At 37.7% G+C, this 22,407-nt stretch overlaps 2 protein-coding genes across 2 annotated transcripts; both read left to right on the forward strand.

Annotated features, from left to right (window-relative positions):
- Positions 1–3,134: 3,134 nt before the first annotated feature.
- On the forward strand, positions 3,135–14,671 carry LOC101308114. Its single transcript, XM_004305696.1, has 18 exons — positions 3,135–3,496; positions 3,577–3,958; positions 4,053–4,124; positions 4,235–4,354; positions 4,669–4,881; positions 5,555–6,148; positions 6,246–7,007; positions 7,461–7,748; positions 8,103–8,287; positions 8,373–8,415; positions 8,635–9,068; positions 10,330–10,804; positions 11,126–11,449; positions 11,634–12,411; positions 12,500–12,558; positions 13,061–13,507; positions 14,087–14,125; positions 14,229–14,671. The coding sequence occupies exons 1-18, from the start codon at positions 3,135–3,137 to the stop codon at positions 14,412–14,414; spliced, it is 5,763 nt and encodes a 1,920-aa protein (XP_004305744.1). The 3' UTR covers positions 14,415–14,671.
- Positions 14,672–15,344: 673 nt separating this feature from the next.
- LOC101296405 lies at positions 15,345–20,727 on the forward strand. Its single transcript, XM_004303635.1, has 9 exons — positions 15,345–15,986; positions 16,396–16,618; positions 17,725–18,314; positions 18,408–18,482; positions 18,615–18,693; positions 19,361–19,425; positions 19,696–19,731; positions 19,823–20,064; positions 20,392–20,727. Exons 1-8 carry the CDS (start codon positions 15,345–15,347, stop codon positions 20,000–20,002), a joined length of 1,890 nt encoding a protein of 629 aa, XP_004303683.1. The 3' UTR covers positions 20,003–20,064; positions 20,392–20,727.
- Positions 20,728–22,407: the final 1,680 nt, after the last annotated feature.

Below are 22,407 nucleotides of genomic sequence, written 5' to 3' on the forward strand. Positions count from 1 at the left end.
GCAACCATAATGTGGAATGGGTGGTGGTGCGTATGTCGTACCAACAAAAAAAACGGGGCCGACCCTGTGGGAGGAGGAACAACCCTAAACCAGTCATGGTGGTTTTTTTTCAGTGTTATACTATATGGTTTCCTAGTCTAATTTGCCTTACGATGTGAATTCCCTTACTACTTTGTGGACATGTACACTATCGGCTCTCTAGGTGTCATACAAGGTTGTTGGTCATAGTGTGCGGCAATTAGGGTTTCTTTCATTTTCATTTAGTTGTATGGTCAACTTTTTTGGACACTCTTTTGGTTAGGTTTTTATAGGATCTTCTTGTTATTGTATTTATTCCGATTGAGCAATGGATGTAATGATTTTGTGGAGAATCATGTTATTATTATGGCACATTCACTTGATGCGTATTGTGTTATATAGTGTTATATCCTTCACTGTATTTTGGTATTTTGGGTCGATTGGGCCACACCAACCGATTCTAAATCGAGCCATACCGATTTGGGCTGATTTTTCGGTAAGTCGACTATTTAGCTCGGTTACAGTTGGTAAGTCGTCTATTTGATTCGACTACGGTCTACGGTATCGAGAAATGTATACCATTGATATCCCATACTGACCGAGTATACAATATACCGTAAAAATCTACAAAAAAAATAGATAGATTTTGTAGGATATGAGATTCAAAACTCTTACCTTTGCTCCAAACCACTAGAGCACGTGTTGCTTTTGTTATATATATATTATAAAGTTTATATTTAGGGAAGTGAAATCCACACTTCTTAAATTGAAATTCACACTCTCATTTTATATTTTTTGTAACTTAAATTTTGTTCTTAAACCATCTCTCACCATAGGCTAAAAAGCCAAATTTTGCCTATAGTTACTCCCACCATAAGCCAAATTACAATTCTCAAGACAAAAAATTTAGCTTAAGCTATTTTGTAAGCCAAATTTGGCTTATGAGTTTGGTATGCTAAAACTAAGTATTATTTTATTTAACTTTAAATATTGTTATTCTAATTTACACTAGCATCTAAATTAAAAATTTGTTACTAACAAAATTTTATATCATCACGAGGATCTCTACGCGATCTTTCAGATGAGCCCCATATTGAATATATTTATATAAAATCTTTTGAGAAATTTTAAATACACACCTCTAATCTCTTAATACACACCTCTATTATTTTATGTTTCTATTGAGATTTTATAGGTAAGCTAAATGACCAAAACAAACATCTATTATTAAAAAAAAAAATCACGCTAGAAGTATTCTTTTCAACATCTTCTACCCTAAAATCATCGAAAGCACGTCTTCTCCTCTAACCCCGACTCTTCTCCACAATTCATTTGGGTTGTCTTTTTTTTTTTTTTTTTTAATCTGTATCAGTTTTAGTTTGATCTTGCAGATCATGTTGTCAAGTACTGCATCTTTATCATGACATGTTTTATCGAATAACTAGCTATCTATGTTTAATAGTTACTATATTTCTACAGTTCTACTAGCTTGTGAATTTTATAAACTTATATTGGTGATTTGGAGTTAGGATATAACAATAATCATTTGATTATAAATTGAATGATGATAACCAAAAATTTCTAGCAAAAATTAGACGAAATAATATGTAAAAAGAGGTACCAAATATTAAATAAATATTAATTATATTAAATAATGGAATATTTCATAAATTAAGGGCATTTTAGGTAATTTGGGATGTGTATTAAGTATAATACTAAAATGAAAAACTTGATAGGTGGTGTATTAAGATATTAGGGGTGTGTATTTAAAATTTCTCAAATCTTTTTCATGGCTAATTATTGAATTAAACAAATATATAACAAAAGAAAAAAAAAGGCTTTACCTTAGGATTTAGCTTATGGTGGGAGTGTTTCGTAAACTAAAATACTCTTAATTTGGCAAAGGATCTGGCTTATGGTAGGAGAATTTGGTAAGCTAAAAAAAGATTATATATAATATTATTGTTTTGTAAGCTAAATTTGACTTACGGTGGGAGATGCTTAGTGACTCAAATTTTGTATTCTTATAAGAATGATGACTAAAAATGAAAAGTGGGAATGTGGATTTTAATTTGAAGAGTGTGGATTTCACTTCCCTATATTTATTAGCTTCTTACAAGGTATATTATTTTACATACATTAAAGTAAACCCTCTCAATAGTTATTCAAATCTAAGAAAGCACTCGTGGTTAAACCTATGATCCAAAATGTGGAGAATGAAATTCAGAATAATATAGGTATCATCTGTAGTAAGAGTGGTTCTTGTATTTTTTTTTTTTTTTTTTTTAATGTGTCGCAGAAATAGATCGAGATGAGGCTATACTACAGCTTTCTTGCCTGCCACATATATATAAGACTCGATTTGATAAAATGAGAGCGAGCTTACAGTGTATGCAACTGTCTGTTACAAGATCGAGGAAAATAATTTATTTTTTTTCGCAACTTTTTCTACCATGAGTTGAGATTTTCATCTTATGATCTATGTCTATGATAAGACCCTCACTAATATGCATATAAGCATAATTATAAACAAGGATGGAACTAACCGCACACACGACCGCGACCTATGTGCGCACGAATGCTAGTTTACAGAATAAGAAGGGAAAAACTCAATGAAAATTCTTCTATGCACCGAGATGTAAGTAAACCGAGTCAGTATTTTGATCCGGCCATATACGTCGTACTACATACATATATACTAATGCCATTAATAAAATTTTTTAAAAAATAGTCTTAAGTGTTTTCAACTAAAGAGATAAGAACAATAGATCAAAAAAGATGCACTCTTATTTATTTTCATCAAATCAAAAATGAAATTGAAAAGAAATAATTTAGAATCTATAATCTTCATTAGATCTTCCTATACGACGATGGTGGTGTAAATACATTTTAGTATGTAGAATCCACTCCAGTATTCCGTTTTGATATAAAAAAATAAAAAAAAAATTTGTATTCCGTTTCCTTGATACTAAAAAGTTGTATTCTTCTCTTTGTCTGCACACGTGCAGACAGTCCAGTCCATCTTGTTAAACTAGTTGAACAGGGTACGGATTCTGTCTTCACACCTTCCCTCACTCCCCCCGGAAACTCCCACCGGCGATGCTCTCTCCTCCTCCATGGACTCCCTCCTTAACTCCGCCATCGAAGAAATCTGCTCGCACCTCCACGACGGCCTCTCTCTCCAAACCCTCTGGTCCCGCCTCGACCCTTCCCTCTCCTCCTCTCCCTCCCTCAAACAATCCCTATGGGACTCACTCCGCTCCGTCCCCACCCTCAAATTCCTCGCCCCCCAAAATTACCATTACGCCCCCGCCGACCCTTCCATCCACTCCTTCCAAGCCGCCGAGAATCTCAATCTGAAACTCGTCGCCGACGAGTCCCTCCGCAACAACTTCATGGGCCTCTACAATGTCGACTCCGTCAACTCCAACTTGTCCTCCGTCCAACGCCACACTCTCCAACGCGTCGCCATGGCCAGGTTCATTATTTAATTTTCAATAGATTGTGGAGCGGTTGCGAAACCGCCAAGAGTTAGTTATTGAGAATTAGTTATTGCAGGACCAATGGGATTACGCAGACTCAGCTTGCGAAGGAGCTGGGCATTGAGGGGAGGAACTTCCATTATGCTGTGAAGAATCTCGAGTGTCAAGGCTTACTTGTGCGGAAATCTGCGCTGTTGAGGTTAAAAGAAGCTGGTGATGAGGGGGAGCCGAGGAACAATCCGAGTGTGACCACTAATATGTTGTACTTGTATCGGCACGCAAAGCATTTGAGTGCCCAGCAGAAGATTGAGATCATAAAGGAAGAGAGAGCTGAGGAGAGTTTTGTAAATGTGACAGAAAGCGAAAAAGGAGATGTTTCTGCTGGAAGTGTGCTTGTCAAGGACTTTCTACCGGCAATGAAAGCAGTGTGTGATAAACTTGAAGAAGCAAATGGCAAGGTCACGTAACTCTAGGTTCTTGGAATTTGTTTTATGTGTATTGATTTAGTTTTTGTTGAAGCTGAACCTGTTGCGTATTGCTTTGGTGTTATAGGTTCTTGTCGTTGGGGATATTAAGAAGGAACTTGGTTACTGTGGAACTTCAGGGCATAGAGCTTGGAGAAATGTAAATTATTTTATATGTTTTATACTTTCTTTTAAATTCTAGGATTATCAATATTATAAGTTGTGCTGATTGCTATTCATTGCTTTGTCTCTTGCACATTTTGCTTTCAGATTTGTCAGAGGTTGAAAGCTGCTCAGCTTGTGGAGGTGTTTGACGCTAAAGTGAATGGAAAGGTTAATAGTTCTAACTTGTGCAGTACTGTTTTTGTTGAACCTGTTTCTCAGGATTGGGTTTTTTCTTTGAAAACCATATTCACTGGCTTCCCTGATTCACTATTGTTTATTTACTTGCTTTAGAACTAAATGATCATGTTCACTGTTTCTGTTTGTGATTACAATCTGCTTAATTGACAAGTCAGTAGTTTGATAATTTTGTATCGTTCCTCATTAAATCCTTATATTATTACCAGAACTGTATTGATTGTTATGCTCTTATAATTTTTCAATGATTTTGTAATAAATAAAACTAAGTTGAACCTGTTCGAGGACAAGACCCTTTCATGTTAGTTGGCCACTAATCGATATCCTTTTTTCATTTTGGACAGGTTGAGAGTTGCCTGCGTTTTGTAGAAAATTCTTCTCCAACGAGAGTTGATCCAAGAACAGTTGTACATGTAGATGAGGATTTTGTTGAAGAACAAAACGTGAAATTCGGAAAGAAATGTAAAATCACTGACCAACTTGTAGAACTTCCTATTGAGCATCAAATTTATGAAATAATAGATGCTGCAGGATCAGAGGGCTTGACCAGGAATGAGGTGTGTGCATTAATCTCTTTAGTAATTACATTTTCTTCAGTACTGTAGTATTATAGTTAAGTTGATCAGTAGATTGATGCTAGCCTGGAATTTTATTAGTATTAAACAGCCAGGGGTCCTCTTAAATATCAATGTAGATACAGTTGGTCTCTGCTGAAGCTGGTAGTTCTTCAGGTGAACTCAAACCTGGAACCGAAATAGATAATGTACATTAAAGTGAAGAGGACATTTTTCTATGATTTTGGTGCGTCTAAGTTTCAGAAACCATAAGTTATAGCATCATTTATTGCCATATCTTATCCAACATTTACTATTTGATGGACTTGGTACTTCCAGATTTGGTGGGGACTGAGGGGTCTTCCATGGTTTACTTGTCATGATTTATTTGTATATTATTCCCTGAGTTAGTCATGTAACCCTGCCTGAATCAAATAGACATGCCTGTTCTTAAGCAATGTATAAGACTGGCGATTACTGTCCAGAAACAAGTACTGATATAGATCTACCAGACTTCCTCCGCTTTGAGCATACATTTATAGTTACTACTCCACTCTCTTAAACTTTTATGGAGGTGCTCGCCTGGGCTTTCTATGCGTTATATAATCCTGCAAATCCTAAAAAGTAACTATTCAATTATCAGTCTTTAACAGAGTTTAGCATGTTCTACATACAGGTTATGGAGAGACTTGGAATTGACAACAAGAAAAATTATGCCCGCTTTGTTACTATGTGCTCAAGATTTGAGATGAGTCTGCAACCAGAAATGCACAAAAAAGCCGTGGCATATCGATTTCGGACATCGGGGAAACATGAATCTGAATCAATTAATGCATTTCTTCAAAAATCGAAAGATGCTAATGACGGTAAACTTTCTAGCCTATATGATGGAAGTGTAGATGCTCTGAAGTCTGATCAATTTCAACCCGGCTCAGTGTCAGATTGTTTGTCTCTGAAAGGAGTAACTGCTGGCCCTGAAAATATCAATAACACAGAGGCTAATACTGATCCTTCTGCTGGATCTCTTGGGTGTAATGAGTTGTACAATATGCCGGAAACTTCCCAACAATTATTTCTTGGACCAAAAGATACTACTTCTGATTCTCAAGTTAGTTTAGCAAGCACAGGAGTGGAAACAAATAGCGCCTTATCAGAAAGACCAGCTGCTTTGTCAAAGCCACTGAGTAAAGGCTCAGATCCGAGGTATCCATGTTTGTCTTTGACCGTGGATAACACTAGAAGGGAAAAGAGGATAGTTGAACGGCTAGAGGTTGTTATCATCTTCCATTGCCTTGAGAACTTCTGTTGGTCCTCTATTTATTTGTAAATTGATAGCTAAAACTAATATTATCATTTTGTTTGTTCAGGGCGAGAAGTTTATTTTAAGAGCTGAGCTGTATAGATGGCTTGTGAGCTTAGAGACGGATAAGTGCACAGCAACTGACAGGAAAACAATCGACCGAATTTTACATAAACTTCAACAGCTAGGGCACTGCAAATGTATAGATATTAGCGTCCCTGTTGTCACAAATTTGGGCCGTTCCCGAACCACTGTAGTGGTTCTGCACCCATCTGTTCAGAGTTTAACTCCTGAACTTGTTTCTGAAATTCATGATGCATGGAGGTCTTTTGAGATTCAAAGTCGTGGCAAGTGCTCATCTCGGTGGCGGGAGAAGAACAGTGGACCAGTTCCTGTACTAGAAGATGTTCAGAGAACCCAGACCCATCTTAGCGCACACCGACAAACAGTGAGTTCAGAAGCCATGCGTGCTAATGGATTTATTCTGGCAAAAATGGTTCGTGCAAAATTGCTGCATAGTTTCCTGTGGGAATACCTGTATGGTTCGTCTGGCTCTAATGATGCTTTATTATCTGGAAAAGATGTTATTGAGCCGAAAGATCCTTGCAGTACTAGCAAATTGTTTTCGCTAGAGGCAACAATGAAGGCCATTCCAGTTGAATTGTTTCTACAAGTTGCAGGATCCACCAAAAACTTTGAAGATATGATTGAGAAGTGTAAGAGGGGTTTATGTCTCTCTGATCTCTCTAGTAAAGAATACAAGTCTCTGATGGATAGCCATGCAACTGGAAGGCTCTCATTGGTGATTGACATTTTACGACGATTGAAGGTAAGCTTGTTGGTTGTTTCGAAATTGGGCCTGAGACCTCAATTTCTTCACATAATTGGTTCATCTCTGTGTGCTTTGCATATCAAAGGTCATGCGCTACTGATTTGAGATCAGGTTGAATTCTTTTTAAGTATATTGAAGTTTGTATTTAATTTAACTTCACCGAGAATAAGCTATCTCTAGTTATACCCTTACATCATCAATTATTAGTGATTAAAGAAAGGGGGACAATAGGCAGCCTTTAGTCCTCAACATCCATCAAACCCTGCTATTTGATTTCCTAAGTTTTGCTCTTTGGTTTCCTCTATATCTTTTAGTTATCGTGTTTGTAGTTTTGAGAGAGAATGTGATGTCCCGCACATGGGTTTGCGTGGCTACATTTTTGGACATGCTTGCTATCCTTTACATTTTGGATTTATGTCTTCATGCCTAATAACTAATTCTTTGATGTAGCTGATTCGAATGGTTTGTGACCACCGCTCAGAAAATGGACTCCAAGTTCATCCTCCCATTATATCTGCATATGCATTGGAACTTAAGCCTTATATAGAGGAACCTGTTTCAAAAGATGCTATATCTTTGAGATTTGGATCTCTTGATCTTCGTCCACGAATCAGACATGATTTTTCCCTATCAAACAGAGAAGCTGTTGATGAGTATTGGCAAACTTTAGAGTATTGTTATGCTGCTGCGGACCCAAGAGCTGCCTTACTTGCATTTCCTGGGTCTTGTGTTCATGAGGTATGTACACGAGTCTTTTTCTCTTAGATTTTCTACAAATGTGAATTTGCAGACGATTATTTTAATGTTTTCATACTCCAAAACTTTTATATACATGATGTCTATCATTCATGTTTCTTCTTTTTCATTTCCTTTCAGTTTTTGAGCTCTATATCCTGTACTGGAATTTTCCCTAACTCCAGGAATTTTTCTAGTCCTGTCATTTTACCTACTTGGTAGATTTTATAAATTATTCATGATTGAATTCTTTATTACTTGTATTTGACATGAATTTGTAATTCTTGAAATGGAAGTAGAGACTGCTAGGCAAAATGGGTAATTCATCTAGCTGAAAAGTCATGTTATATTCCACAGGTGTCCCATCACAGGTCATGGACTAAACTTGGAGTTATGACAGCTGCTCAACGTGATGAGCTGTTAAAGCGTGTTGTGAAGGATGATCCAAGCGAAAAGCTTTCATTCAAAGAGTGTGGGAAGATTGCGAAGGATCTCAATTTGACCCTGGAGCAGGTAATACTATACTATGACTTGCTTAATTTGTATTTTAATCTCAGGTTCCATATCAATTACAACTCATGATGCAAAAATTGTCATTGCGGTCTCAAATGTCTATGTTCTCTATAGCAATATGAACATGGTTAATTCAGTTGTTAAAGATGTAGCAAAAGTATCTAAGTTTTGGAGATATATTTGTAACATATCAATATCCGCAAGAGGCAAGAGAAGAGGCTGGATTTATTTTAGTTTTATCTGAATATTTTGTATAATAGTAGGTCTTGAAACCATATCCTAAGTCACTCTATAATCAAATTAAGTGGTACTTCAACTATAAGACATACCCTGATTCATTATTGATACATAATTGTCCGTGGAATGCCACTTGTAGGTGCTTCGTGTGTATTATAATAAGCGGCGTCAACATCTTGATGGGTTGCAAAATAACATGGATGAAGTTCAACCTAAAAAACGTAGACGTCGTAAAAGGAAGAGATCTTCTGAATCTAGGTCAGTAGATTTTACTGAAAATGATGAGGTAAACGGACAGCTGGAAGAACAGACACATCCCACAGTATCTGATACCGTGGAACAATTAGAAGAACTAAATTTCTTGGTCACTTATGAGCATGATTCACGTTTGCAAGCATTGAACAATTGTCTAGAAACTGGGCAGGAAGCTCAACCAAACGAAGATAATGAGGGCTGCCATTCAATTACTACCAAGGGGTCTTCTTCAAAATTGAAGCCAAGATGTTCTCGTAAAAGAAACAAGTTGCATACAACACGTCAAAGAAGGTTTTCTTGGACAGAGGAGGCTGATAGGTAAGGAACATATTTTATTTACACATGCACTGTGAATGCACTGAACCTGATACACTGATTTGTTTTAAACAGATAAGTTATCTTTTTCCATTATGCAGAAATATCTTCACATCTCAAATAATACCTAATAAGAAGGCCCTTTAATCCCATTGCATAGCTAACATAGAACCACAATAGAAGCTAACAGTACAATCAATGCAGCAGCGTTAAGTTGGTTGGAAAAGAAGTATCCTCCTTGGAAACCTAAGACTGAGCCCAACCCTTTTTGGTCTAAAGGAAAATCTCTGTGGTAGTTTAAGGGTCTTGGAAGTCATTTTTCAGTCTTATGAAGAGTATTTATGCGTCTAGTGCTTTAAGAGTAATTAAATCTTAGGGAGAGTACTTAAGGGTCTTGAGTGTTTCTTTATGTCCGCTTAAGATTTAAGTATTCAAGGGTCTTATTATTAATAAGTCTTTAATAACTTTCTGGTGTTATAGGAGTCTTAAGGGTTGTCTTTGAAGCCTATACATAGGGCTACCTATTGTAAATCCAAATCAGATTGCAATGAATTAAAATTAAATCTTATTGAAGGCTTGATGCCTTGGTTTCTCTCCAGTCTCCCCTAACCCCATCGTTCTATTTCTCCCTTCTACAGCCAAGAACCCTCTGTTTCTTCTAAAACCATTCTGTTTCCTTAATCTCTCGAAACTCCCCAATCCACCCTAATCATTCTCTCACCAACTGTTGCTCTCTGCTGCATCAGTTTTGGCTTCAGTTGGGATCAAAGGTATATGGGGATAATGGGATCTTTCAATTATTGGTCAATGATCATTATTCTCTAATGTTGTTGTCCTCAGATAGATACTGTGCATATTAAATTCATTTCGGTGGAGAAATAAAACAATGACGACCACGATTTTTTATTTTTTTTGTTAAGATGGTGAATGAGAGAATTCAGTATTTTTTTTCTTACATCTATTCAATGGATGTCGTAAACTCTATGAAGTTGATGATTTCTATATTGGTAAATCATAAAGCAATTGTTCGGTTACTCCAAATAACTTAAGGTTTTAGCTATAGCTGTAAATAACTAACTGTATTATTGTATCTGGCCATAGATCATGAGCTTGAATATCTGCCAATATCAGTTGAACATTGTGTGATGGTAATAAATGAACAAACTTCATCTTGATCATGAAAATGAATAGGATTCTGTTTTTTCTTGGCTTGTGACAGTGCTTTTACATGTTCCATTTCACTTATATTGGTCCACTCTTTCAGGAACTTGATTATCCAATATGTAAGACATCGTGCAACTCTTGGGGCAAAGATTCACCGGGTAAATTGGGCTTCAGTTCCTGATCTCCCAGCACCTCCTGTTGCCTGCATGAAAAGAATGGCATCACTAAAAAGTAACAAAAAGTTTAGATCAGCTGTAATGAGGCTTTGTAACATTCTCAGTGAACGATATGCAAGGATCTTAAAAAAGACTCAGAATAGGTCACTGAACAAAGATGATTGCAGTCTGCTTTTGCGAGATTCTATAGGTGAAGGTCATGACAACAATCTCCCCAATATCAGTGATCAAAATCTAGGGACAGCTCTTCAGAATGAACCATGGGATGATTTTGATGACAATTATGTTAAAAAGTCCCTTGAGGAGGTACTTCACCACAAGAGGTTGGCCAAATTTGATGCCTCTACCAGAGTTGGATCTACCAGTGAGGACCGGACAGATCTTAACACAAGTGAATATGTAAGTGGTCAATCCCTAGACCTTAAATAAGTGTCTACATCTTCTTTAGAAGATGCCGTATCGAAAATCCATGTGTAGACCTGATTAGTTGGCTGAATGCACTATATGTTAAATTCATGCAACCTTTGGATCTCTCTTTCTGTGTGTCAGTATCTCTGTCAATTATCTGTGTTAACAGTGTAATCACTTTCACTGGTTTTGTATCCTTTCTATTGTTATCTCATCTCCTTTTGCCTAGTGTGTATGCGTTTATCTGCTCTGTATGGATTATTATTATCACTGGGAACTGGTCTGTTCACTGAAGCACTATTTGTCCTGTAGGATCCCCCGGAATCTGAATTGATTGCATCAACTGCTCCATATGAGGATGTTCAGAATCATGGTGGCAGAGAAAAAAAATCAGCACGAAGATCTAACTATCAACACCTTAATGAAAAGTACTTTAAGCTTTTGCATGGAGTTGATGTCAGTACACAAGTCTACAAATCATTAGCTGTTTCGAATGCTGTAGAGCTGTTTAAGCTTGTTTTCTTGAGTACCTCAACAGCACCAGAAGTGCCAAATCTGCTTGCAGGCGTTCTACGGCGGTACTCGGAGTGTGATCTATTTGCAGCTTTCAACTATCTTAGAGATAAAAAATTCATGGTAAAGTTAGATTTCCTCAATTTACCTGCTCATGTTACCTTGTCGTACTAGGGCAACAGACAAGCAATCCTGTTTATTTCTCATAATATCTAAATTCCTGTCAGGCTGTCACATATCAAATCCCCTTTCATGTTCCTGAAAATTAATTTCTCCAATTTATATGTGGACACGTCTCATTTGGCAGGTTGGGGGTAATGGCAGTCAAAAATTTTCCCTCTCACAACAGTTTTTGCATAGTACCTCCGCATCACCATTTCCAACTAATTCTGGGAAGAGAGCTACTAAATTTGCCCATTTTATCCACGAAAAAGATAAACATCTTATGGAAGGGGGGATTGATCTCTCCACAGATTTACAGTGTGGGGAGATATTCCATTTGTTTGCTCTAGTTTCTTCAGGTGAACTGTCAATTTCCCCATGCTTGCCAGATGAAGGTGTGGGAGAGGCTGAAGAATCAAGAAGCTCAAAACGTAAAGCCGATATCAATGAACTTTTAGATGATGAAAGGACTAAAAAGCTAAAATCATTTGTGGCTGCAGAAGGTGAAATTATTTCCCGTCGAGAAAAAGGTTTCCCGGGTATCTCAGTCTCTGTAAGTCGTAAAGAATTCTCTACAGCTAATTGTATAGATTTGTTCAAGGAAGACACTCCTATTGGTGAAAAGCATTTTGGGGGAAGTCAACACCTAGAATGTACTTCTGTTGGAAGTAGCTTATCCCATTCTGACTGTATGAAAGAAATCTTCAGTTCAGGCAGTACTGCCCCTGTATTAGAGCTTGGTTGCGACTCACCTTGGGAAGGTATGGTGGGCTATGCTGGACATTTGTTCCCATTACATTCTGCTCAAGATCAATCCAGTCCCATCCGTCCGGAGGTTTTTAAAGCTGTTTACACTGCTATTCAGAAAGCTGGGGATCAAGGTCTGAGCATAGAAGAAGTTTCCCGAATAACAAATATCCCAGGTATTGGTTCTATGACCTTTTATGTGTGCAGTAAGGTGATATTTATGCATCCCTCTATTACTGATTATCGTTTTTTTTTTCCTTATAGGAGAAAAGATGACTGATGTTATCATTGATGTACTTCAGACATTTGAACGAGTCTTAAAGGTTAGTTTTCTGATGACTTGGCAATATAAAGAATGTAATATCTTACAAGAATCCCCCTCATACGTGGGCATGATTCTAGCACTAGAGTCCAACATGTGGAGTTCAATGCTGTTTGCTTGTGCTGTGAGCTGATAATATATATTTTACAATCTTTGATTCACATATGGACTAGAGTCCAGTGTGTGGAATTTAAAGCTGTTTGGTTGTGTTATGAGCCAATAATATTTATATTTTAACAATCCCCCCCTCACATATGGCTCAAAATATCAAGAGTTTAACCTAGGTGAGGGGGAGTAAGTTAACCCTCACATATAAAGTCACATGCTATAAGCAATAAATAATTAGTTTAGTCACAAATGAGCCTGGGAACTGTGTTTCATAGTAAAAGAGCAGAAGATCCTGAGTTTGAATCCTTACATTTATCAAGAGTTTCACATTCCTTAAAAAAATCGAGTAGAGTTTAACATCAATTGTGTCTAAATTATTTTTTCTTTATATACAGGTCAATGCTTATGACTCTATTCGTGTTGTGGATTCTTTGTATCGGGGCAAGTATTTTATGACTTCAGTGTCCGGAGTTGATCGAAAACTTGAACCACCTTCATGGAGAAAGCCACAAGGGAAAAATGATGACCATATAGTTATCCATTCAGAAAATTGTGATACTGGTGCTGCTCCAGAGAGGGAGATAAATGCGGATGTCCATAAATTGACAATTCTTAATTTCCCTGAAGAGGTTGATGAGCTCTTGTATGAAAAACAAACTGAAAGCTATAGGGAAAGTAAAGGAGGAGATGCTGAGGATGAATCTTCTAGATCCTCTAATGATAGACTATGCATGCCTATATTCCCATGGATAAATGGTGATGGTACCACCAACAAGATTGTCTACAAGGGACTCAGGCGACGTGTGCTTGGGATTGTGATGCAAAATCCAGCTATATTAGAGGTAATGCATTCTTTGGACTTACAAAAACTCAGTGTTGCTGAAACTCTTGTGCTTGCTAATTGCTTTAATTTTCATACTCCCGAGCAAATAATAATAATAAGAATTGTTGTTGTTGTAATTAATATTATTATTAATATTATTATTTTATCTTTTTTATTTTTTTTATTTCATAAACCTCCGGCACTCTCTGCTACTGAGTACTGACTAGTGAGCTATGAATATAGAAGGCTCCCTTGGGCCTTGGCTGCTTGGATCTTGTGTTTGTCTGTGCAAGAGCAATATAAGCACAAGGTGCATAATTTTATAGGATACTTTTCATTGGGATTGTGCAATTGAAAATTGTTGCATGCATGATACATTATACATAAGTGACATCTGCATTTGTACAACATGCATACATATCACTTCTATGAGAACTTCATTAGTTATGTGGCCACTAGGACCTAAATTGGTTGGTTGTTCTGCTGGGTCTTAAGCATCATTCAGTTATATTGTGGCAACATGAACTTGAACAAATAGCTTTAACTGGCTTTAACTGTAATGCATTCTAACTTCTTCTATCTTTGTTTCTTGTGCTAGGATGAAATTATTCACCGGATGGATGTATTGAATCCCCAGGTATTCCAGCGCATTTCGCTGCATTACCAAGTCCTCTATACTTGTATGTTGTCTCTGCTCTTTTTGTTTCAATGCTAGCGCTAACTTCTACACTTTGTTACAGAGCTGTAGAAAATTGTTGGAGTTGATGGTTCTGGATAACCATCTTCATGTCAGGAAGATGCATCAAACTACCTGCGCTGGGCCCCCTCCAATTTTAGGTGCCCTCCTTGGAAGCAGCTATAAACCATCAAAGCTAGTTTGCCGTGAGCACTACTTTGCAAATCCCATGAGTACATCCTTGTTGTAGGGACGTTTTACGTGCGTTAAGTCTGTGTTTAGATATAGTTCCAGGTGTTTTGTCGGTTAAGTTAGCTGTGTAGGATGGCTAGTTATAGTTTAGTGTAAAAATATTTTTGTACACTAACAAGTTAGTCTCTGTACAGCTTTGTATGTGCATCTATTTTTGCTGGCCTGTGCTTTGCAATGTGTATATCATGTCCTTCCCAATCGATAAATTGTTTATTAACAAGGTTTATAGGTGCTGGATTTGCAGCCTTGTTCTTCAAGGGGTGTGTACCTGGCTAAGGATGATCATATAAGTTTGAGTTCCAGTGGTTCTTAAGGGTATCAAGCACTGAGATTCTTTCTTCTCTTTTTCCCTCTTTTTTTTTTGAACTCCCACCCCACTCATCTCTTGATTAGTGAGAACTGAATCTAGTGACTTTCAAACATGTCACAACTCACCGGCAAACACATGAGAAACAACGGTATCTTTGTTGTAATCGATTTTGGAAAATGCGCGTTCTAAACATTTTCATATCATAATTTCATACCAATCCGAACTAAAGAGAATTTGTATTACTTAGATGAAAAACAGTATGGGATATTCTCGTAGATTTCGATCCGAATTCATGAACACTCAAACATTCAGAAACGCTAAGAAAATGGAAAGTAGAATGACCGTTAGACAATTTTACCGGTCTTGATTCTCATCTGTTGACTCTTAAAAGCTCTTCTGCAACCAAACTCGCACGTGTGAACCCCTCATTAGTGTCCCCTCCGCTGGCGTGTACGGACCAGATTCGACCTCCTTCTTCTGTTCCTCTTCTTCTTCTTCAACCCCTCGCGCTCCTCTGCAACTCTCTCTACTTCTTCAATTTTAGAAACCCACAATGAATTAGCCCCAGATACCCAACCCCACCCAGAATTCAGATTCCGCTGACAAATTCATAGAACCATGGCTGAGAATGTCTCATCTCCATCCCAAAAACCCCTGCAACCTCCAAACCCCAATAGCATTGAAGCCTCAACAGCAGCAGCCTCCCCAAACATTATAATCACCCAAAACCAAAACCCATCAAACTCAGCAGCCTCAAACCCAGCAATCCCATCTCCCCAAATCTCATCCCCGCCCCTCCCTCCTCTCCCCTCCATCTCCCTCCCACAAAACCAACAGCTCCTCTCCCCCACCGTCGGATTGGACTACACCCAGAAACCCAATCCCCAATCACAGCCGTTGGTTCAGCAACAGAATGTAATGTCGAATTTCCAGCTGCAGCAGAGCATGCAGCGATCGCCGTCCATGTCGCGGCTGAACCAGATTCAGCAGCAGAACCAGAGCCAGCAGCAGCAGCATTTCGGTATGATGAGGCAGCAGCAGGCCAACTTGTATGGCCAGCAGGTCAGTTTCGGAGGCTCCGGCGGAATTCAGCAGTCCAATCAGCAGCAACAGCAGAACCAGACGCAGCAGCAGCAGCAAATTGGCGGGGGCAGCTTGTCCCGAGCTGCCCTGCTCAGCCAGAGCGGCCAACTGCCAATGCTGTCTGGTGCTGCTGCCACGGCTGCGCAGTTCAATATGCAGCCGCAGTTGTTGGCTTCGGTATGAGTTTGGGAACTTTGCTTTGTGTTTTGATATTGACATGTGAATGCGGTGGAATGTGGTTTTTTAAAGTAGCAATAGAATTTTTTTTGATAGGGGTGCTTGAATTTTGTGTCGAAAACTGTTGTAGCTGGGGTGGAGAAAAACCATGATGTATACTTATACTACGTTTTAGAACATTGTTATTCATTTGTTTGATCTTAGGGGAGGATATCCAACATCGTGGATGAGAACTACCATTAGACTAACAGTTAGTTTGTAGCGTTTGCAGTATTTCAATTGTATATCGATGCATTTGTAATGGATATAATGTTTTTCTGTAATGTTGCATAAAATAAAAGCAGTTGTATTTCTGCTTTCTTAAACTCAGAAAAGTTTTGTTTAACAAAATCAGTAAATTTTGATGCAGCCACGACAAAAAAGCGGGTTAGTCCAAGGTACGCAATTTAATTCTCCTGGACAATCTCTACAAGGAACACAAGCCATGGGTATGGGGATGATGGGATCCATCAATTTGACCTCACAGCTAAGAGCTAATGGAGCCCTAGCTTATGCTCAACAACGACTGAACCAGGGCGGCCAACTTAGACAACAATTGTCCCAGCAAAGTTCACTCGCCTCTCCGCAGGTATGTTGTTGCCTTACTGTTTCCGTTCTTGATCTGGTGATTTAGACAGCGTTGTACATTATTCCACCAACTGCTACATTTATGCAAGTTTCAGTATAGTGTTGAGTATGTGAAATTGTGAATCACTCATTTTAATTGCTTGCCTGATGTGTACCTTCAGTTTTTTTTTTCTTTTACTTTCTCCAATTTTATCTATCCCATTGGTTTTGGACATTGAATAAGCTTTTAACCCATTGTTTGTTTTAGGGTCCAAAATGAGAAATCCAAACTTTGAAATCCTTGTATTCGGTTGTAAAGATGGCTTTGGATTTGAACCATAGGCCTAATTTCGTGTTTTTTTCTGGCGAATCCTCTAAGTCTTTTTATAGACATGAATCAAAGGCCTGACTATGTCACTGTATAATGTTGCCTATCAGTTGTCTTTTCCTAGACTTGGTTTAGTTTGCACCAAAATGTCACTCCTGATTTTGTAGCCACCTATAATTGCAAACATTCTTTTGATTTAATAGATCTGGATATTGTATTTGAGGTCTGTGCAAGTGTCCTAGCTGCTTTTCTATGTCTCCAGATGTCCAGAAAAGTTCAAATTACCTTGTTGGAATTTGGAGAATTAATGGTAAAGAATTATTAATCTCATGTTACACGAATTTCACTGCTGAGAAGCCTTTACAACCATCAAAAGATTGCTCTGTTTAGCTTCCTGTCATACAGTGATTGCCCCTTGAGGTCTTATGTCTGTACCTGGTAGCAACAGAGTCCCCAATTATCTCACTCCAACAACTATACTTTTCTCTTTGTATTCTTTTGATTGGTTGTCATGAATGATTTATAGTAGTTGAGATTAATTTCTTCTGTATTAGATGTAGTTTTTTCAATTTAGAAGAATGACATAGTTTTCTGTGTTGACTCACTTTATCATGGCTTGCCTATATGTATGTTTTAGAGGAACTTGTTACATTTTAGAGTTGATGGTACTGCATTGTCAATTTTTCTTGGCTAGAAGATCTATTTATGAAGTCTGACAACCTTAGACAATGCTGATACTCCATGCATGTCTTTGCTATATGCACTTCAATTCTTGAGTGGGACATTTAGTCTGACTTTACATAGTACATCTGCAGAACTTGCCAAGAACATCCTCACTTGCATTTATGAACCCTCAGCTATCTGGGCTGGCTCAGAACGGACAGCCAGCTATGATGCAGAATTCTTTATCACAACAGTGGTTGAAGCAAATGCCAGCAATTTCAGGCCCTGGCTCACCTTCATACCGCCTTCAGCAACAGAGACAGCAGGCTATCTTCCAGCAGCAACTGGCTTCATCCACTCAGTTGCATCAAAAGTCCTTGTCGATGAACCAGCAACAGTTATCCCAGATTGTACAGCAACAGCAGCAGCAACAACAGTTGGGGCTTCCACAGCTGCAGCATCAACAACAGCAGCAACATCAACAGCAAATACAGCAGCCACTACAACAACAATCACAGCAACAACAGCCTTTCAATCAGCAGCAGCAGCAGCCGCAGCAGAATTCCCCAAGGATGCCTGTACCGGCAGGCCAGAAATCTCTTAGTTTAACAGGATCACAGCCTGATGCTACTGCATCTGGTACAACTACACCAGGAGGGAGTTCAAGCCAAGGGACAGAAGCAACCAACCAACTTCTTGGGAAGAGAAAAATGCAAGATTTAGTCTCACAGGTTTTTCCTGCTTGTTTGTCTTGTTAACTTTGTAATTTGATTTTTGTTTTAGTAAGAAATTTGTCCACTCTGAAATCCACTGTTTCTCTCCAGGTTGATTCACAGGGAAGGTTGGATTCTGAAGTTGAAGATCTTCTTTTGGAGATTGCAGATGACTTCATTGATTCGGTGAGGCTTGATAATATATAGTGGTGTTCAAATACGAATCTAACTTAAGAACTTGCATATCATTTGTTTTGGACACTTCAGATGCACCTCACCTCTGTATTTAATCAAGTGGTATCTTTTACCTATTTGCAGGTGACTACATTTGCATGTAGTTTGGCAAAGCATAGAAAATCTTCAACTTTAGAGTCCAAGGATGTGTTGCTACACTTAGGTTTGTGCTGCACCAGAACTGATCTCCATATTTCTTTATAATTGGAATTTTATATGTTTTTGATGCAAAGTCTACTCATCTCCATTTGCATTTTTGGTTTAAAACGGGAGAAAATTATCTTTATGAAATTAAAGGTGAATTATAAAAGTGAGGCTGACAAATATGCAAAATGAGTAATCAGTGAATTTAACTGCTCTTTCCTATTGCTAAATGATCCATATTCATCTCTTTGATGTCGTACAAAATAATGATTTCGTCTTTGCAATTCTGATTTCCTATGTTTTTTCTTTGTGCTGCTGATCTTTCCTTCCACATCTCTCTATGTATAACTTGACTTTTTTTTATCTATGATTTTGTAAATTCCAACCTTGTCTTGATTAATGATAAAAAGCACTCACAGATGGATAAATCTGATTGTTTATTTTGTATATGATTTCTGGGGTTCATTGAAGGCAATGTTAGGCTTATAGGAATAGTATGATACGAGGTTTCTGCAGATCCCTATAATGACACAGAAGCTAAAGTAGAAGTTAACAAATATATCTTATATTCTTGTAAATCCATACTAAAATATATAATAATTGCAAATTTATTCTACACTTGCCTTGTATTTTAACAGATGCAAATGTAGCTTTATTAAATTTAATGCATCAAGTTCACACTGCAGAGAAAAATTGGCATTTGACAATTCCCGGATTTTCAAGTGAAGAGAGGAAGTACCAAAACAAATCTGTAAGCATCTTCTCATTATAGTATCTTTAACATCTTTAAGTGTATCTTTTCAAAATAGAACATATTATGAAGGTATTATGAAGGTGATTATGTTATACATAGCTGTTTGCAATTTAAACTGATTTGTCGAACGCGACACATTTGAATGCACTCATCTTCAGCATCATAGCTTGCGTATAATGTATATGTGTGATGATGGGTGGCAAAGTCCCTTAAACACAGATTTTTAATGCATGATTTTTGTTAACATCTTGCTTTTTGAACATGCAGTTGTCAAGTGATGTACATAAGAAACGTTTAGATATGGTAAGTTCGAACTTCTGATGTTTTTCCTTTCAATCTTCTATTTCTTTTTAATGAAAAATTAACAGTTGGTCTACAACTAAACACTGGTCAGATACGGATGCTGATGGAATCATCACAACCAGAAACAAATACTAATAATCCTAAGGAGGTGATCAGAGGGTATGGTAACCCTGTTGGTGCCAACCACTTGATAAGACCTTCCCTTGGTGGAGAACAGTTGGTTTCCCAAGCAACTGGTTCTCAGATGCTGCAGCAGATGACACGGTTTTAGTATATATCAGTTATCAGTTTTTATTGGGATTTCCGTGCTGATTTAAGTGCCTAGATATGTTGGTAAGCATCCTCATTCACTAGTTTATGTGCCCTGTTTATTCCTTTTAGTCTAATGATGCTGCAATAAATATACAGCGAAATTTATTGTTTTGTGAGGAATGAATTCCACATTGGAATTCAAAGCCTTGCATATAGATAGTTGGTGCTTCCATTACCAATTGGTTTGGGGTTCCATGGTCTAAAAGAGTCGCTGTGAATATATTCCTTTTTCATTAAGCTTCAAGCTTCATTGCGAAAAAAACAGTCTTCCTAACTATAGCTTACCAGATTCAATTGCTCCCAAAATCAAGTTCTTTTAATCTTTATACAATTACTTTTGTATCACAGGTTGTTAGCAAAAAGCTGGAGCTGTATTTGGATTGATAAAAGCACAATCTGTAAATTACTTGTGTAAGCAATGAGAAATATTCATAGGCCAATGGAGAGGAGCATAAGGCCGAAGTCTCAGCATAGTATAGTTTTGGTTGGGTTCTCTTATTGAAGCTTTTTCCTTTGGTTGTTATTTTTATGGTAAGAAACAAAGAATTGGCTGGGCAGATGGTATTGTATACTAATTTATTTAATTTCTTGGGTGATTTTGTATGCAAATTTGCTGAGCCCAAGTGTATCAATCCTAAAAAGTGAAACACTATGAAGTTTACTGATTCAGATTTCATATCCTTGTTCTTCTTCTCTTGTGTAATGAAGTCCCCTGTTTACTATACTTCGTCAGCATCCTATTCTTCTATTTCATTAAATCACATCCGCCCGTAGCTCGCAAATAATGAAGGGAAGAAAATGAGAGTTTCTCCGGATATATCAAATAGACTACTTCGATACATTGGTAAATTACTTTCATTGGTATATTAGCTTCGGATTACTTTATATATAATTTTTTTTTTTTAGCAAATCACATATACATCCTTCAAAATGATTTGAAACACAAATAAATCCACTTGTGTTGTTAAACAAATAAAGACAGTACAATCTTTTCTCTGCATGCCATGTGTCATGGTCTAATTTACCAAACTAACGCTACACTAATTAAATATGCTTTTAGAAGTGAAAAGTATCTCATTTTGAGATTTTTCAGTAAATGGAATACAGTAGCAGGTTTTCAATAACTTAGTGTAGTAGCAGTTAATTCTAGTAGAAGTAGTAGCAGGGGTTAACATTCCAGTAGAAGTAGTAGCAGGGGTTAACATCCTAGTAGTAGTAGTAGTAGTAGCAGCAGCAAGGGTTAACATTCCAGTAGAAAATAGTAACAGAGGTTAACATCTTAGTAGAAGTAGTAGCAGGTTTTCAGTGGCTCAGCTAATGTAGTAGTAGCAACATGTTTTGCTGGAAAGCTACACTTTCAACATATGTAGTAGCAGGGTTTTAGTGGTTCAGCTAGTGTAGTAGTAGCTTCAGTAAGTGCAGCAGCGGATTTTTAGTAGAGGAGGAGTTTAGTAGCAGCTAATGTAGTAGCATGTTAAACTGGAGAGTTAGCTGTTGCTACACTTCCAACAAATGTAGTAGCAAGGTTTTAATGGTTCAGCTAGTGTAGCAGCTTCAGTAAGTGTAATAGCGGGTTTTTAGTTGCTCAGCAAATGTAGTAGCAGCTATTGTCAGTACGTGATGTAGTAGTAGGTTTTTATTGGTTTAGCTAGTGTAGTAGCAGCTAACAGATTTTTAGTGGCTCAACTAATGTAGTAGCATGTTAAACTGGAGATTTAGCTGCTACTACACTTACAACAAATATAGTAGCAGAGTTTTAATGGTTCAACTACTGTAGTAGCAGCTTCAGTAAGTGCAGTAGCAGGTTTTAGAGTCGTCGATCGTTGATGAGGTGTGAACTAGTGTAGTAGTAACTTCAGTAAATTTTCGATATGGGGCAAAAAAANAAAAAAAAAATACATACAATACCCATGTCTTCTTTTAGAGCAGAGGTTTGGTGGTGTGTTGTTAACCGAAGCACTTAGTACAATTTATTAATATAAACAACATTCCCCTAAGATCGTGGGTAAAGAGAAGATGAGAGCACGTGAGGGATGATGAAAAGTCAAATAAAAAAGAGATGAGAGGTATTGTGATGATTTGATTATGGGGGCAAAAAGCTTCAAATAACATTAATACATGAAACCCAGACAACTTCAGTTCTGCAAAACTAAAAACCCACTGGGGGCAACTTCAGCCCGAATCCGCCAGAGAGAGAAGATTGAGAGAGAGGCTAGATCTTTGCGAACGAAGGGGTCAACGTCCTCGCCGTTGAAGATGGCGGAGGAGAGGAGGAGTTTCAAGTTTCTCGGCAAGTCGCCGTTATCGGCCGTCGCCGCCAGGGTTAGAGAGAGAGAGAGAGAGAGAGAGAGAGAGAGAGAGATC

Source organism: Fragaria vesca, linkage group LG6 (assembly GCF_000184155.1).
Source record: "Fragaria vesca subsp. vesca linkage group LG6, FraVesHawaii_1.0, whole genome shotgun sequence".
Taxonomy (NCBI): domain Eukaryota; kingdom Viridiplantae; phylum Streptophyta; class Magnoliopsida; order Rosales; family Rosaceae; genus Fragaria; species Fragaria vesca.